The sequence below is a fragment of the Pristis pectinata genome, chromosome 14 (genome assembly GCF_009764475.1).
Source record: "Pristis pectinata isolate sPriPec2 chromosome 14, sPriPec2.1.pri, whole genome shotgun sequence".
Classification (NCBI taxonomy): domain Eukaryota; kingdom Metazoa; phylum Chordata; class Chondrichthyes; order Rhinopristiformes; family Pristidae; genus Pristis; species Pristis pectinata.
This window is the reverse complement of record NC_067418.1, coordinates 31377141-31396087: the sequence shown is the minus strand read 5'-3', so window position 1 is coordinate 31396087 and position 18947 is coordinate 31377141. Positions and strand designations below refer to the sequence as shown.

The following is an 18947-nucleotide window of genomic DNA, read 5'->3' as shown; positions in this document are numbered from 1 at the left end:
ATGAGGCTATAAGGCGAGAACTTGGGAGGGTAAATTGGGGTGACATTTTTGAAGGGAAATGTACTATGGAGATGTGGTCGATGTTCAGGGATCTTTTGCAGGATGTTGGATAAATTTGTCCCGGTGAGGCAGAGAAGGAATGGTATGAATACCATTCATACCATTCATACTGGCACCTGGGGTGACTCATCATTCAGTGAAACAAAACCCTCTGATACATACGAACGGAATTCCTTTCTCACCTCCTCCAACTTTTCCGCTTTTCCCTCTTGCAAGGACTGATCTTTAACAGCATCTCCTGAACCTTTTTGATTTTTAATTGCCTGAAAGCAAGCATTGGGCCCAGCTTCCTTCTTTTTCTTCAAAAGGGCACAATTAGATATCACGTGGCCAGGTTTCCTACAGTAATAACAAGTACGCTCAACAGGTTTCTCCAGCCCTGGCCTCTTTTCATCTTTTCCTTTTTGATTACCTCCCAATTTGAAGTAGAATGTCTAATAATATCATAATCCCCATCTACATATAAGATCCATATAAGATCCTCCCACAGGTACGAGGACTGTTAGAAGATTTTTGGGAATGGTTGGATATTACCGAAAATTTTGTAAAAATTTTGCTGATATTGCTCTTCCCCTAACTAATCTTCAGAAGAAGGGAGTAAAGTTTGTTTGGACAGATTCTTGTCACGAACCAGCAACAAAAGAAACACACTGAGCATGATTTAGTGTTAAAAACTATTTTATTAATCACTACTTATGATAATACGTAAAATAAAAGTAAAAATGTTAGTATGTTAGAATTCAAGAATGTTAAACCTCGAACGTTAACCCCAAAACTAAACTCTTCGTGTGTGTGTGTGACAAAGTCCAAAACTCCCAGTTCCTGAATGGTTCTTAAAGTTCAGTTCCGCAAGCCATAAGGTGAAACATGAGCAAGGGCTTCTTCAACAACCACCGTTGTCTGAAGATAAGATGTAGATGTAGAAAAACATAGAGAGAGTAAATACGAAATCCAAATGTTCCACGATGGAACCCAAACGACACTTCAGTGTTTACTCGGTAGTGACTTCCTCACCCCGAAAAGCATCCGAACCGTGGTCGTCCACACACAAATACCTGTTTCCTTCTACAGGTCAGCAACAAAGTGAACTCCACCGGATTACTTCCAACTTCCATACATGGATTTCAGTGGCAAACACTGTTTCTCATCCATCGATAGAGAAAACAAGCAGGCTGGTGTCTCTCTCCCTTCTCTCTCTCTCTCCTTCTTCTTCTTACTTCTTCAACAACGTCATTACGTCCTTTATCTTCTATTGACGTAAGCACGCCCCACACACACATACACACACACTCTCTATCTTAAAGGGACTTTCACTGAGTCCGTAACAGGTGAAGGAACCGTGGGTGACGAGAGAGGTGGAACAACTAGTTAGGAAGAAGAGGATAGCATATATAAGGTGTACGCAGCAAGGATCAGATAGGGCTCATGAGGAATATAGAGTAGCAAGGAAGGAACTTAAGAAAGGGCTGAGGAGAGAGAGAAGGGGACATGAAAAGGCTTTGTCAAGCAGGGTTAAGGAGAATCCCAAGGCTTTTTTCTCCTACGTAAAGAGCAGAAGGATGGCTAGGGTAAAGGTAGGTCCGATTAAAGACAAAGGTGGGAGGATGTGCCTGGAAGCTGTGGAAGTGGGTGAGGTTCTCAATGAATACCAGTATTCACCAAGGAGAGGGGTCTTGATGATGCTGAGAACAGTGTAGGTGAGGGTAATGTTCTGGAGTATGTAGATATTAAGAGAGAGGATGTGATGGAGTTGTTAGAAAATATTAGGATGGATAAGTCCCCGGGGCCTGATGGAATATTCCCCAGGCTGCTTCGTGAGGCGAGGGAGGAGATTGCTGAACTGTTGGTTAGGATCTTTGAGTCCTTGTCAACAGGGATGGTACCGGAGGATTGAAGGGTGGTGAATCTTGTCCCCTTAATCAAAAAAGGTAGTAGGGATAGTCCAGGGAATTACAGATTACAGACTGGTGAGCCTTACGTCTGTGGTGGGTAAGCTGTTGGAAAGAATTCTAAGAGATAGGATCTATAAGCACTTGGAGAAACATGGACTGATTAGGGACAGCCAGCATGGTTTTGTGAAGGGAAGATCTTGCCTCACAAGCCCGATAGGGTTCTTTGAGGAGGTGACGAGGAAGATTGATGAGGGCAGTGCAGTGGATGTGGTCTACATGGATTTTAGTGAGTTGTTTGACAAGGTTCCGCATGGTAGGCTTCTTCAGAAGGTCAGAGGCCAAGGGATCCGGGGAAGCTTGGTCGTGTGGATTCAAAATTGGCTTGCCTGTAGAAAGCAGAGGGTTGTGGTGGAGGGAGTGCATTCAGATTGGAGGGCTGTGACTAGTGATGTCCTGCAGGGATCGGTTCTGGGACCTCTGCTTTTTGTGATATTTATTAATGACTTGGATGAGGGGGTGGAAGGGTGGGTTAGCAAGTTTGCAGATGACACAAAGATCGGTGGTGTTGTGGATAGTGTGGAGGGCTGTAGAAGCTTGCAGAGGGATATTGATAGGATGCAGAGCTGGGCTGAGAAGTGGCAGATGGAGGTCAATCCAGAGAAGTGTGAGGTGGTACACTTTGGAAGGACAAACTCCAAGGCGGAGTACAAGGTAAATGGCAGGATTCTGGACAGTGTAGAGGAGCAGAGGGATCTGGGGGTTCATATCCACAGATCACTGAAAGTTGCCTCGCAGGTGGATAGGGTAGCTAAGAAAGCTTATGGGATGTTAGCTTTCATAAATCGGGGGATCGAATTTAAGAGCTGCGAAGTAATGATGCAGCTTTACAAAACTCTGGTTAGACCGCACTTAGAGTACTGTGTCCAGTTCTAGTCGCCTCATTATAGGAAGGATGTGGAGGCGTTGGAAAGGGTGCAGAGGAGATTTACCAGGATGCTGCCTGGATTGGAGAGTATGGATTATGGGGTGAGATTAAAGGAGCTAAGGCTGTTCTCATTGGAGAGAAGGAGGATGGGGGGAGACATGATAGAGGTATACAAAATATTGAGAGGAATAGATAGAGTGGACAGCCAGTGCCTCTTTCCCAGGGCACCAATGCTCAAAACAAGAGGACGTGGCTTTATGGTATTGGGTGGGAAGTTCAAGGATGATGTTAGAGGGAGGTTTTTCACCCAGAGAGTGGTTGGTGCATGGAATGTGCTGCCTGGGGTGGTGGTTGGAGGCTGATACATTGGACAAGTTCAAGAGATTGTTAGATAAGCATATGGAGGAATTTAAGTTAGAGGGATATGTGGGAAGAAGGGGTTAGATAGTCTTAGGTGTGGTTTGAAGGGCAGCACAACATGGTGGGCTGAAGGGCCTGTATTGTTCTATGGTTCTATATCTGCAGTCATTTGCTTCTCAGTTATTTGAAAATGTTTGTGGATTGAATGCACAGCCACCCTGTGGTCAGCTGGTGAAATTAAAGCAAGGAGACAAAGCCCATTGTGAATCTGGACATAGGAATTTCTACCACGAAAAAGTTGCCAAAATGCAATTCAGGAGGTGGATCAATAATATTTTTATTAAGATGCACTTAATAATTTCTGAGCTAATTTTTGAAAAGATATCATTCAATCTGGAGATTTTGAGCAAACTTATATTGATGCAATTTGTGACCTAATTTCATAGATGGTGTAAACTTTGTGATGTTATCCAGTGAAGTTGTGCAGATGGTTTGCTTGTGATTTGGTGTTTGTCTGATTGTTCTGGTTCCTGTGTGGATTATTGTTTTTATAAGTGGAAGGGATAATGTGTATTCTACAGAATACAAATGAACTGAAGTCTGTGGAGGTCAAGGGTAATCAGAAAGTGCAGCAATGTTTTTCTATTTGTTTTCTTCTCCACTGAAGTTAGTGATTCATAGTGAAGTACATTTCAGTCTTTGAGAAGCCTCATTGACTGCACAGAATATCAGTGTTGTTCCAGATCGAATTCTGCGCAGTCTACTGCAAATGGAAGCTTTCATGCAGCAGTGCACAAATAGTGACCCGGAAGAGAAAACTGAGGGTTTAATTAAGTTTCTAATTTCGGAGAAATATCTATTCGGTTCAATCCAAGGTGGGATAGTAAGGAGTCAAAATTAACTTCTAGCAGGTTTCAGTCATTTACATTTGGATTGGCATTTTAAGCTGACCTGTATCCTTGCAGTCAGAGAACCCCATTGAAATTCATGTAAACTGCATTCATGATTGTGAATAGGGGTGAAAAGCATCCTTTTGTACCCTGTGCCATATTTTTCTTTGCCAGGCTAAATTTTGCTTGTACTTGCGCCAAATCTTACCCATCAGCATTGGGTGGTGCAAGTCGAGCACTAAACATTTGAGATGATGGCTGAAGAGGTCACTCATGACACAGTTGGAAGGGCTCTTGTCCCTCGACTGAAGATTGTGAGTTCAAGTTTAGTTCCAGAGACTTGACTGCATAATTCTGGGTTGACACTCCAGTATTGTACCGAACCTGTGCTCCATTGTTGTAGGTAATATATTTTGGATAGTACACTAAACCAAGGCCCTTCCTGCAGTCATTGAGAATGAAAAGTATCCCATGAAATTGTTCAAGTGGGTTATGGGAATTATCTTGGTGTTCCAGGCATTATCTATCTATTGCATTCCTCTTCCTTGGAGCTTGTGATGTGTAATTTGGCTGCTGGACTTCCTACATTATAATTGTAGTACATGTTCATAGAAGCATGTGAGGTAATGGTTAGAAATTATGGATTTTAAAATGATTGTTAAAAGAGCTAAAGACTAAGATATTTTTCCCCAACATGTGGAGTGTGTAAATCTACCAAGTATCACCTGAGAGGGTGGTGGAAACTGATTCACTCTAATCTTTAAAATGGCATTTGGGTATGCGCTTGAAGCGGATCTGTTTGCAAGTTTATGGGGATAAAGCTTGGGGTGTGGTACTAAATTCAGCAACTTTTATTGGAGAGCAGCACAACTGATAGTAAACCTCCCACACTATCTGATTATGTAAAGCTGCTGCTTCATCAAAACTCTTACTTCCAGATTTAGCTAGAAAATTGTAGCTTTTGTGGCAGTAAAACTTTTGTTCTGCCTAGTTTTTATTTCAAAAGGAAGAATTCCATCCAATTTACTGAGGATAAATTCAGAAATGCATGAATGTAGAAATGCATGAATTCAGTGTTGGTGTTTGGGATTGATATAGATGGGACTTGGTGTCTGACCTGATGAGTATATCCAGCATACGTGGAAAGAGAAATGGTTTCAGGTCCAAGACTCTTCATCAGCACTGAAAAAGAGCGGGAAGTAGATTTCGGTAGCAGAGAAGGTGGGGGAAGGATGGGTAGAACAAAAGGAATATCTCTGAAAGCAGCAAACAATCTACTGGAGGAACTTGGTGGGTTGAGCAGCATCTGTTGGGGGAGGAGGAGGAGTGTCTCAGGATTGAAGCAGCGTTTTGACCTGAATTGCTGACAATGCCTCCCCGCCCCACAGATACTGCTCAACCCACTGAGTCTGTCCAGCAGACTGTTGCTTCAGATATGGGCAGCACGGCAGCGTAGTGGTTAGTGTAACGCTATTACAGCGCCAGCGATCAGTGTTCAATTCCTGCCACTGTCTGTAAGGAGCTTGTATGTTCTCCCCATGACTACGTGGGTTTCCTCCGGGTGCTCTGGTTTCCTCCTACATTCCGAAGAAGTACGGGTTAGTCAGTTAACATGGGTGTAGTTGGGCGGTGAGGGCTCCTTGGGCTGGAAGAGCTGGTTACCATGCTGTGTAAGTAAAGTTTTATTCCAGCATTTGCAGTCTCTTGTGTCATCAGTATCTCTGAAAAGTCAAGACCCAATGAGTTCATATAGTAGTTGGAGTTGCAGTTAAGGTCAGATTATGCTGTTTTGTCAGTGTTGGTAATTCCTTCACAGTTCTGATCATGGGTCTCTGATATCAACTGATTCTCTTTCCACAGATGCTGCCTGACCTGCTAAGTATTTCTGTTTCAGTTACGCTGTCCCATTCCCCATTTAAGATATTTTTATTAGTCGCATGTACATCAAAACACACAGTGAAATACATCTTTTGCGTAGAGTGTTCTGGGGGCAGCCTGCAAGTGTCGCCACGCTTCCGGCGCCAACATAGCACGCCCACAACTTCCTAACTCGTATATCTTTGGAATGTGGGAGGAAACCAGAGTACCCAAAGGAAACCTGCGCAGACATGAGGAGAACGTACAAACTCCTTACAGACGGCGGCAGGAATTGAACCCGGGTCGCTGGCACCATAATAGCGTTATGCTAACCGCTACACTACCGTGCCTGCCCATTTCCCACTGCTCACCAACACGGCTCTCATCCTCCTGAGAGAGCTCATCTCCTGATCTAGTCCTCTTGATCTTAGAGTCATATAGCATAGAAACAGGTCCTGAGTGTTTCCAACATTTCCTGCTTTTATTTCAGATTACCCAGCATCTGCAGTTTTTATTTTTATTTACAATGTGAAAGAGTAGAATGGTGGAGCTAGAGCATGAAAAAGGGAAGAGAGCTGAAATATACATAATTAGATAAAATGATGGATGAGGTGTTGTTTCCTCATGAGCATAGTCATGGTAAATCCAGTTTGTGTACATAAAGTCTGTAAATCTGTTTAGTTATTTCAGTTTGGTTCATTGATCACAAAGTACCTGGCTATTTGAGATTCTCATTTTGTTCTTTGGTAGAAATGCTATATGCTTATATAAAGCCATTAAATATTTAAAAAGAGGCCTGTGTATTGTTGACTGTGCTGGAAGTGCAGGTGCGTTGAATACTAAGTGTGCCCAGTAAGAGCCAGGTTTATAACTTTTTATTAATTAATAACGTTGATATTGAAACAACCCTAGGATTGACTTCACTCGGAACATTTTCATCTCTTTCTGGTGTTCAGTTAGTACAGTCATCTCTCATGTAAAGAGGTGGGATGTGTATCTATTATTTTTGGTGTGCTTGATTTCAATGTACTTGAAATAAGAATAAGGAACAAAAGTAGTCCGATGGTATGAAGTAAGTTGCAGAGCAAACCATTCTTGCCTCTTGATGCTTTGACATTTGATATATTGAATTTTAGCTCATCACTTAACACACGAAATTCCATCATTATTTAACGGAGGCACTAAATGGTTTGTTATAAACAATATGTTCTATCCATTAAAATATCAGGCAGAGGATTTTTTTTTCAAAAAATGTTAAACTTCTGTGCCAAAATTTAAACAAAAGTTTCAAGGAGGAAGGATCAGAAACAAATTAAGTTAGGATGATCATGGTCAATTGTGAAACAAAATGAGAAAATTCTGGAAATATTCAGCAGGTCAGGCAGCATCTGTGGGGAGAGGAAAGGGGTTGGGTTGATGACTTACCAACACTGTTAGACTGAATTAGAAAATAAGCATGTTTAGGTTGAAAAGAAGGGGAAGGGGTGGACAGAATGAAAGGAATGTCCACGATAGATGGGAGACTGGTAGTGGTGCTAGCTGAGGATGGGTGGTGAAGGCTTATTTATTATACATGATCTATCTGAGGGAGATATAAATAGACGGTGAATGAGAATAGAGGGCCAAAAATTTGGAGATCTCGAACTCTGTAGTTGCTAGGAATGCTCCGCAGGTCAGGAAATGTATGAAGCGTGGAAGACCACTTTAATATCACCAAGCTGATAACCTTCCATTAGAGCCAGCCACTTGCGAAATAAACTGGAAAGGCTGGATATCTGAAATTGTTAAACTTAATGCCATGTCCTGAGAGCTGTGATGTATCTAGACAGAGGATGAGCTGCTGTTCCTCAAGCTATGGTTGGGCTTAATTGGAACAGTGTAAGTGGCCAAAGACAGAGGCAGGAGTGGGATGGAGAATTCAAGTGACACGCAACACAAAACTCAGGATCCTCCTTGCAAGGCAGACATCCAGTCTACATTTGGTTTCTCCAATATAGCAGAGACCATGCCATGAGCATCAAATTGAGTATTGTGAATGAAAGTACACATGCAGGACATGATTGGGTCCCTGAATGGTGGGAAGGGAAGAAGTAAAAAAAAAAGACAGCTGTTGCATCTACTGCAAATGTATGGGAAGGTGATGTGAAAAGGGAATTGGATGTTGGATTTGGAAGAGTGAACCAAGGAGTTGTGGAGGGAATGGTCTTTCATAATACTGGGAAAAGGGTGTGGAGGGGAATGTAAGGCCAATGGTGGCATCTCATTGAAGTTGGCATAAATTACTCAAGATGATTGTTGAATGTGGCTTATGTCATAGAGTAATGCAGCATGGAAACAGGCCCTTTGGTCCAACTTGTCCATATTGACCATGGTACCCACCAAGCTAGTCCCACTTGCCTATGGTTGGCCCATATCCCTCTAAACCCCTCCTATCCATGTTACTTATCCAAATATCTTTTGGATGTATGTGGTGGAAGGCAAGGGTTAGGGAAAAACTATCCTTTACTTCTCCTGTCAACTAAGGTTAGCCTTTCTGTTGTAGTCACCTTCCAGTCCACAAGCCACCATATTCAATGGACCATCCTCTGTAATTTCTGCCTCCTTCAATGGCAAAGCATCATTCAATCTGCAGAGGTTAACCTGAGCTTTTGGTCACATGTCTTGTTTCTACTCTGACCTCTGCTTTGGGCTTTAAGAGCCCAAAGACAAGATTGAGGAACTGCAGTTCTTTTGACTGGGAGCATTATAGCCCTCAGGACTTGATATTCCATTCAACACATCAAATAACCAACCAACCCAATTTGCATCAGAACTGGCCAGCAGTGTTCTGGATTTCTCCGTTTCGGAAATGTTTCCTTCCCTTTTTCCCCATTCACCTCCACCTATTTAATTTCCTCCAATCAGACCATCTACAATTAACAATCCATCTCAGCCGTCTCAGCTGGCACCACTACCACTTGTGTGATTCAGTCTCTCTTGGTCTTCACCCTATCAGATATTCTCATTTCTCTCTCCCCCTCTGCAACCCAAAACATATTTAATATCTTTCTGTGCTTACTTTAGGTGAAAGGTTATCAGCAAGAAACATTCTGTTCCTCTCTTCACAGCCACTGCCAAACATGCTGAATATTTCCAGCATCTGCAGCTTCTTTGCTTAATGATGATTAGTTAAGAATTGTTTGCACAACATCGAGTTGACATCAGATTGCAGTCTCTCCCAAATTGAAGTTACTGGTGCAGAAAATGGGAAATTCCACATTGCATAGAGAGTGTTGTTATAAAGTGGGAATTCTTGGGGCATAGTGGACGGATCTTTGTTAGGTATTTTAATGCACTGCAAACACTTGATAATTTATATTTATTAATTCATTGGATGTTGCTAGAAATGCTAGCATCTATTGCATAATCCAAATTATTCCTGAACTGAAGTTAAGAGTGAACCTCATTGGTAAGTCTAGACACGAGTGAAGCAGATGGGACGTCGATAAAGTACATAAGATGAAGAAAATTGCTGAGATGTTCTTGTCAGCAACAGCAATGTTCTGAGAGGAATGTTATTTTAAGAAATGTTTAAGTAAGCTTGATTGTCTATTCAAAGTATTAGTCACTTATTACATCAGCTGAGGAGAAATTTGTGATTGTGGTGCATTTAATAAGTGAGATGTTAATATTAATTTGGAGTTTGAACCATTTAGAATTGCTGGACTTGGAATGAGTTGAGGTAAAACTGAAACCTTGCTCTTAAAGTTGGCTATTAAGTTTCATGTTTCTTCATTTGTGATAATCCTACAGGCCTAAATCTTAATGGAAGGTCACAAGTTCTAATGCATACTATTTAAAGTAAAGGATTGACCTAGCACTTAAGACATTTGTTATCTTAATGCAGATGTGTTTATTTATGATCAGGTTTTAAAACCAAGCGGAAAAGTCCATAACTTTGGAAAGAGGGAGCAATCAATTAAGAGGAATCCAAATGCACCGGTGGTAGTGAGAGGATGGCTTTACAAACAGGTAAAACTTGCACTTTTATTGCAACTCATGTTTGAACTACAGATGAAAGATGTAGAGTGATTGTAAATGCTCAATTTTTCTCCTTTTCTCCTAATGTCATTTGGTTAACTGCAATGTGTATAGACACAGATGTGTTTGTAGTGACCTGATACTGAACTTCAAAAGTTTGTTCATGTGTCTCTATGGGAAGAGAAATTAAAATCTTCTTGCACAAGACTTGATAATGACCATCCAATGTTTGAAGGCATTTATTTAAGAGGAAACATTCAGCATGATTGCTAGCCATTTTGCATTGAAATCACAGTCGTAAAGGTTGTTTGAAGATCTGAATTTACATTGTGATGTTCATGAAGCTATGATCTTTGTGTATTAGCGAAAAATTGAAGTTCAATTGGTAGGAGTTTTGCACATACACAGGATTTTGCTGTACGATCCTGAAAGAATCTGTAGACATCTGTTAACATGGAATTGATCACGTACAAAAGGCATAGTTCAGATTTTCAGACTCCAGAAACATTTCACATATGACACCATTTACATGCGACTATGAAATTACCTGGAAGAGATAAAAGGAAAATTAAAAAAAAATTTCCTTACTTGAGAGAAGCTGAAGACAACTTTGCCAGGCCCACAAAACAATCAAGGGATGCTTTGGGAGGCTGTAAAAGCCTAGTTAAAACTGGAAATTTCCTCTTCACTTCGGAAGATTTTTTTTAATTTCAAAAATAAACTTTATTCATAATAAAACAAAATACAAAGGAAGAACAGTGCAAAATACAAAAGCTTAAAATTCATGGTTGTTACATTCAGTAATGTAAAACTTGAGAAAAAAAGAACACACAAACAAGCATAGCACCATATGTGGCACCTTGAGTTGATACATCTTTCATTGTTTGAGGGGCTTCCCCACCCTACTCAGCCCCTCCGTGTGCGGTAGTGGAAGGAGCCTAGACTGTGGTCCTTCCCCACAGAGCCTTAGCATTGGCTGCACCGAGCTTCAGTACATCCCTCAGCACGTACTCCTGCAGCCTGGACTGTGCCAGTCTGTAGCATTCCCTTACAGACATCTCACTGTGCCGGAAGACCAACAAGTTTTGGGCAGACCAAAGGACGTCCTTCACTAAGTTGATGACCTTCCAGCAGCACTTGATGTCTGTCTCGGTGTATGTCAAATTCACTTCAAAGAACACACCTGTACTGATCTGGTGGAGATGTGTGGTTAGAATCGTTTTGGCTTCCTAATCCCACTTAGGTCACAGTGATGAGTGACTGAGCCTCAGCCACCTTGCAGTCAAATGCTTTTGAAAACTTTTTAAATAGTCAGATAATAACTATTGGATGTAAATAATAATTAAAAATAAAAGGTAACACACATAAATTGCTAAGAACTTAGTGAAAATATTAAAATAACAAACACTTCCTGCACTTTTCCCACATGATTGATGATTTCATTCAAATGAACAACAAGATTTTTTTTTGCCAGCCAAAGTAACAATGCTGCTAATCATAATTGCTGTTATAGCATATGGCCAAGGGGCTAGATGGAAAGTACATCCAGACTCCTACAGGCATCAGACCTGGAGCTCATTTTGGACTTCAACATTTCAACAGACGTTTGTGGAAATCTGACACGCACTGATTATTGAAGAGTTGGCAGATGGCAATTGACTAAGGAGCCCCCAGCTCCCTGTAGGCATGATTTTGCCTGATTAATCTGCATGTGTTACAGAACACTAACTCGGGGGGAATTGAGCTAGTGGTGCACAGTTCAAGCACGGATCTTGCTATCATCCCCTACAAATTTGTGTGATTTTTGCATGCATAATAGAAATTATGATTAGCAGCACTGTTATTTTGGCAGTTAAATCCCTGTGACTGACCCATCTGTTCCATTGAAGGTCCTGGATTGACAAAGTGCATGGTTAAATATGTACAAAACGTAACTATTTAATCTATTGTGTACAAGCCACATGATAGTGTATGAAGCAAATAAATGATGTATTGAGCAAGATTTGGACTCTGGCTCCAGTAACAACTTTAAAACATCGATGTTCACATCAGGATGAAAGGCACGATAACTTGGATAGAAAAATGTGATTTTTAAATCACTGTGTATTTTTCTGCTAGGATACTTAGTTTTGGACACTTGTGAGAAATATATAGGATGTTAATACAATAAACAGTCTTTGATTAGACTTTTGTACACTGCTATTGAAGTGTATCAGCCCTACTACAAGGACATAATTTGTGTTCTGGTTATCAATTTGCTTGCATTCTTAAAGATTGTATTTTACATTGATTATTTTATGATATCTGAAACTGTCCTGGAACTGGGGTGGCACGGTAGCGTAGCGGTTAGCGCGACGCTATTACAGCGCCAGCGATCGGGGTTCGATTCCTGTCGCTGTCTGTAAGGAGCTTGTACGTTCTCCCATGTCTGCGTGGGTTCCTCCGGGTGCTCTGGTTTCTTCCCACATTCTAAAGACGTACGGGTAGGTTAATTTGGGGTTTAAAATGGGCGGCGCGGACTCGTTGGGCCGAAAGGGCCTGTTACCATGCTGTAAATAAAATTAGAAAGAAAACTGATACAGCAGTAGGAGCATAATACAGTAACCACATAAGATTCACTTTTGTACTGAAAGTTGGAGATAGGATGAAGTCGATGGCAATATTATCATTTCCATTTTGAATATGATAGGAAATACTAGGAAAACAAATCCATCAGCCTTTCTTGCAGCTTTATATTGTCAGCTTAATTTTTGTGTTGTATTTCAACAGGTAATCTGTACGTGTTCTCCCTGATGCATCTCTTCATTGCATATTTTAAGATTCTTGTGATCCATGTCACTCACAGCTGTTTTGCAAGATTTGTCCAATCTAGGCGCTGAATTACATTTTACAGCATTTAAGTTCCAGCTGTTTCTGTTGTCTCTGTTCTGTTGTACTATATCAGCTGTCAACATGCTTGTTTTCACGAAAGCCACTTTGATGATGGATTACCATCTGTTTGCGGTTGTAGGACAGTTCTGGAATGAGACTGTGGAAACGGCGGTGGTTTGCACTTTCAGAATATTGCCTGTTCTATTACAAGGGTGAGTAACAACTCATTTAAAAAAAACTTTTCTATTGCTATGTTGGATAAACAAAAGATAGAAACCAGCCGTCACTGTTGAATCCAATGTTTAATATATGCTGATTAGTCTCTGTGACTGCAATAATCAAATTCGGTGTACAGTGAAAGATTGGCAAACTTGCATTTACCCAGCTTTGCTTATAGCTGTGATTCATCTCACTGCATTTTAAAGCCAATGGGCAGCAAGGTGTTGTCTCACATCTTTAGGGACCCAGATTTGACCCTGACCTTGGGTGCTGTCCGTGTGGAATTTGCACGTTCTTCCTGTGATTGTGTAAGTTTCTGCAGGGTTTTTATTCGCATCTCAAGTCTGTCCTGGGTGGTTAATTGACCACTGTAAATTCCTCGTTTAGTGTATTAACTAGCAAAAGAATCAAGGGAGAGTGGATGGGCAACTGAGAGAAAATAAATTCCAGGGCTGCACAGAATTGAAGGGAGATTGGGACTACTCTTTTCAAAGCCAGCAATGACCTGTTGGGCTAAGTAGCAGCCTCATGTTGTCACAGTGAGTAAGTAACTACTTCTGAACTGTAGTCAATTTTGCAGTGTAGAAAATGTGACAATCTGAACATGACAGATAGGATCTTTCATCTCCACCTTATCCAAAAAAGAATGGCACTCTTGACAGCCACAAGCATCACTCTTTGTGCCAGAGGTTTATATGTCATGGAACATAACAGAAACAGACCCCTCAGCCCACGATGTCTCTGCTGACCAGAAATCTTACAGTTTATAAAAAAATAGATCCTGATCATTTTTAGAATTAATCAGGTCATCTGCACACACCCTGTCCAGTTGATTTGAGGGATTGGTAGGGGAAAGAATGCTGGTGCTACTTTATTCAGTAACTCTTCATTAAAAAGAGGTTGATATTCATTTTGAGAAAAACCCTGCTTTGGGTCTGAAGTGTTTTCCTTTAGCACTACAACCAAAATGGCTGAAAACATTTTACTCCTGTCTTCTTATGAGCATAGGAATGACATCAGGAATGTATTCTGAAGTGTGTGTGTTGGTAGAGGAAAAAGATAATTGCAGAGAGTGGATACTGCAAATAAACCCCACAATTCATTTTATTTTTATATTATGAATTGTATTATTATATTTGAATGCCTGTTTCTATGAACAGAAATTGCTGAAGGGATGACTCATATTTTCTGTTATCCTTGTTGTGGCCCCCCACAATCTCTTGAACTGAAGAATAAAAAACATACTACACTAATAATGTTAAAAAAATTGCAATTGGTTACTTATCTAGTGCTTTCAATGGAAAATGCTTTCAACTGTCCAATCCATATGTGTCTGGCAGCAAAATTCTGTTTAGCCTTGACTTCATTACTTGATTGGCATTTGATTATATGTTTCAGGATGTGACACTAACTTTAGATTATCAGAAGCTAATCGGTGGGAAAGTAAACAATATTTGTGGCTTGATGAAAACTTTCCTCGATAAGAATCTTGTGCTGTCACGTTTTGTTAGCATTGGTGAATATTTTTCATCCTGCAAACTGAAGTGCGAGTATTTGAAGTAAATAAAAATAACAATGTAATTTGTTTTATGTTACACAGATAGCAGAGAAGAGACTGTGTTGGGCAGCATTCCTTTGCCTAGTTACGTTATCTCACCTGTTGAACCTGATGATCACATAAGTCGCAAATATGCTTTTAAGGTAGGGGACTTAATAATAAATAGAGATTATAAAACTGAGTGTTTAATAAGGATCTTACCATGTCCCCAAACCCACTGATAGGGTTAAGGGTAGAGGTCATCTGGCACTTGCACCAGAACTTGATGCCAATGGATTTTAGTTAATGAGAGTTTTACTCTGATTGATCAGTCAGCGGTGTGAAGCTGCTCTGTGTTGTTTTGTTTAATCACTTCAGAAACTTACCAGTCATCTGTCTATGGGTCAAAGTAAGGCATACCATCGCGGCTATGACCTCAGTTTTATTTAAACTGTAGCCATTATCAAATAAAGCAAACCGTACTATTTGGATTAAATCATCTCCTGGGTATAAGGCATCTCTAAGTAGTGATTGGAAATAACGAAGCTGTTAAAGTGTTGGGAAGTTAAATACAGTTACTTTTCTGTTACTGTTTATTTTTGATTGATTACTCAGTGCTAACAGACAACTCAACTCAGTGCTAATAGTTTTCAATATGCTTAGGTATATTCTGAAACCAGGGTTGAATTGGTACCTTCTCCATTTCTCCTTGGCTTTTTCATTGGGCTAGCGTCATTGGTCCTTCTTTGAGCTTATAACCACTGACCTCTTTGTATTTGTACAATCGTAATTAAGCACAACATGTTTAGAGATTAGCCCAATGAGAATATCTTGGTTAACCTAATTGCCTTATTACATTCCTTTTCCTTAAGGAGCCATGGAATCCACCTTTTACAATGTTGAATGGATGTCTCAAATGAAATATTTAATGCACTAATGTTACTGCTAATAAATTAATCCAGTGGCTTGAAGCTGTATTCTTAGGTAATAGCCTTTTTATGTACTTGCTGGTGTTTGAAGAGAGATGTGAGTTTTTACAGATGAGAAAATGCCCTTCTGGCCACTCCTGTGGTAACTTGCATATCACAATATATAATCTTTGCCCCTTAACCAAGACCATATGATCTAAAGTGAAAAACAGATTTGGTGATTAAACCCACAAAATTCTTTGATTTCTCCCACTTCTCAGATGGTCAAAATTAGTTATGAGGGTTTCTCAGGCTCTGAATTCTATGCAGTAATCCTTGCATCGGCCTTAATAGATTTAAGCTGAGGTCTTTTGATGCATGGGTCCAGAGAACCCAGTGGAGGCATATGTCCTTACACCCAAGGCTAACACTGCCAATGGTTCTCTACTTGCCCAGGAATAATTTTTAATCTTAATTTGCACTGGAGCTCAAATCTGATTTAAGATAATTTGAGGAATTGCCATTGACATGATATGCTATGGTACTTCCTGATTATGAAAAGAGTATTGATTGGCCTGTATTACTCTGACATGGCCCACTGATTTTGCTGTGAAACTAACAGAGGCTGTAGTAGTGGAGGCACAGGTATTCGTGTAATCTGTCACTCTACAACACTGATACTTGTGGGCGTGGGTCTGTCACCTTAGAACATTGGGGGATGGCAATAGTGAGCACAGATTTATCAACATTCAACTCTGGCATGGTACTGGTGGGTTGTTGCTTGTCAGTAGCAAAATCTGCAGTTTCAAAGAGCTCTTATAAGGACAATAGTCTGAGATTTTTTTGAATTGCTGTCTTATTTCCCAGAAGTGATGGTATTAATCCAAGCTAAAACATCATTCCTATTGTGTTATATTTGTGGCAATCCATGTTTCAGAGTGAATTTCTGAAACTATATTTTTTGTGTGTGTCAAAATTGAGTAGTTACATTATTGACATGGCATGTTTTGCTTTATTTATCATTGTACCTAAAAACACTCAATGGGTCTATTTGTTGTTTTTTAAGGGTAGCGGGGACTCTAATTTTCTGTTTGCCCAGAAACTTGCCCAGAAATCCATCACACATTCGAATCTTTGAAAAAATTCAGGGAATTGACATCCACAGCAAAACTGTTTAAACTTTTCCTAATGTCCACTATTCTCTGGGAAAATAGATCTTTACTTTTAACTTCACTCAGATTTTGGACAATAGTGAATCCGCCTCCCTCCCATAGCCTCTGTATTCCCTTTCCTGCTTTCAGCAATAGCTTGAAGACATTCTGATCCCTTCACGATCATATCAACTTCTAATCCACTTATCTCAGGTTCTCAATTCCAAGCCCTTGCTTAGCCGTTTCAGAGAGCAATTATGAGTTATGATATTTTATTATTATGTTATTATATAATATAATTATTTAATATTATTATATTATATTATTATATTAAAATATCAGTCTATCTTGAAAACTGGAGAGTTTAAATGGAGAGTTTTTGTGGGAGTCCTCTGCAAGTTTTCTGAACTTTGATACCACTCATCATGCAAGGAGACCAAATGTGGGTACAACATTCTTCATTGAGATCCACCCAAGATAGAGTACAAATTCAAGGTGGTGTTGTATGTCTTGTAATTAGTTGTCCTAAATGTGCACCTTGCTCCCTAACAATGAGTAAATGTTTTATAGCATTGTTTATGCTGCTTAGTTTTTGAGAAAATAAGAATGAATTAATGATCAGACTATGAACAAAATCATGTGCAACAACTTTGATTAACTTTGACATCTTTCTCTTCATACGTATTTAAATCTTCCAGTTGGTTAACCAAGTAAGACCGTAGGATTATTTCAGGAAGAGATCTTTTGTTTTCGCTTCAACTAAACTGTTGCAGTGGCTGCTGTATTCTGGCTCTGTGTTGTAGGTTGCATCCTGAGTGAAAACTCCAGATCTAATTCCTTACAGTAGACATGGATCAGGAATGCTTCAGCTTTTGCTGTTGTATGCTGAGACACGTCTAATGTCAGTCTGGCTGTTGAATGCCCAGCCTGATTTGGCTGCCCTTCTGCTTTGCATGGCTCAGCTGCTCAGTTCATAAATTCATTGAGGCATGGGGGACATGTTCAATGTGCTTTAGTTTGACATCAGTACACATCAAATCTTGTCACTCAGTCAAAAAGCAGTCACTCACTAACCCGTGCTGAAGTGGCCAGTATCTGTAGAGCGATCATAACTCATAATTGCTCTCTGAAATGGCTAAGCAAGGCCCTTGCTTGATTTGATGTACTATGAGAAATAGTGTGAAAATTATATAGGCCTTCCAGTGATGACTGTGGAAATGGATTTTAATATGACTATGGCAGTGCCTGCAAAGTTAATGCTATAGAGTTTTGGCTAACCGGTGGCAAAATTGTGAGGTCTGTCCCATGATGATTTGAGCAAAAGCCTGTCATAGTCATAGAAACAGTATTACACCTTTCAATAAATATCTCAGATTCCAGTGCTATCTCCAGTTTTGTTTAGTCCCATTGACAGGACAGGTCCATTGAAGCATAATGGTAAACAGGTGGGGATGGTAGAAGGCGGGGTCCTGAGAGTCCTTGGTATGGACTCGAGATACCATGAAGTCTCTTAGTATTGGGTTGCCAGGTTTGAAGGAGTCTACTTTATTGATGTCCTATCCACCACATAAATGTTTGCTCCTTCCATCAGCGGCACACTGTGACTGCAATGCATGTCATCTACAGACTGCACTGCAGCAACTCTCTTAAACTTCTTTAAAAGCACTTCTCCAAACCTGGAATTCTAGCATCTCGAAGGACAACGATGGCTACTCCTTGTAAGTCACAAACAGTCCTAACTTAGATGTAATACCACTCCTTCACCAACCCAGCCAAAATACAGACTGGTTGTGGGAATATCTTCACCAAGTGAATTGCAGCAGGACAAAATGTGCCTTACCACCAGCTTCCAGTGTTGAGGATAGTTAATGATAAATGCTATATATATCTATCACATGAATGAAGTGAAAAGCTATCCTCAGATACTCAAATAACCAACCTGTCAGTGATTACGATCTGTGTCCATGTTTGTATAATGCCTAGTTAATCAGGTGGAAGGGCAGAACTTGGTACCCTGGAACCAAGCTTCAGTCGAAGGTGAACTACTTTGAGATGAGCTGATTTGCTTGAGTAATTTGACAGTACAAATGAGAAATTGCGTTTTGTTTCTGTTTCTTCCATTCCCTTTATCTCAACCCATCCATGGCCAAAATTCTGCCACGCCATTGACAATGCTGTTTTTTGATTGACTGCGCAAATGATAAGGCCATTAGCTTATCTTTTTCAGTGCTATATATGGCCTTTCCCGATGATGGAT

General features: G+C 40.3%; 1 protein-coding gene across 8 annotated transcripts in view; it reads left to right on the top strand.

Moving 5' to 3' along the window:
- plekha7b (pleckstrin homology domain containing, family A member 7b) overlaps positions 1–18947 on the top strand; it is a 349242-nt gene that overhangs the window by 231134 nt on the left and 99161 nt on the right. For 7 of the 8 annotated variants that reach the window (XM_052029063.1, XM_052029064.1, XM_052029062.1 and 4 more), the window contains 3 exons: positions 9891–9995; positions 13015–13087; positions 14695–14795. In XM_052029063.1, coding sequence (XP_051885023.1) covers positions 9891–9995; positions 13015–13087; positions 14695–14795 — 279 coding nt within the window. Of the gene's footprint in view, positions 1–9742; positions 9796–9890; positions 9996–13014; positions 13088–14694; positions 14796–18947 lie in introns of those variants that run through there. The other variant, XM_052029067.1, reaches the window with a different exon arrangement.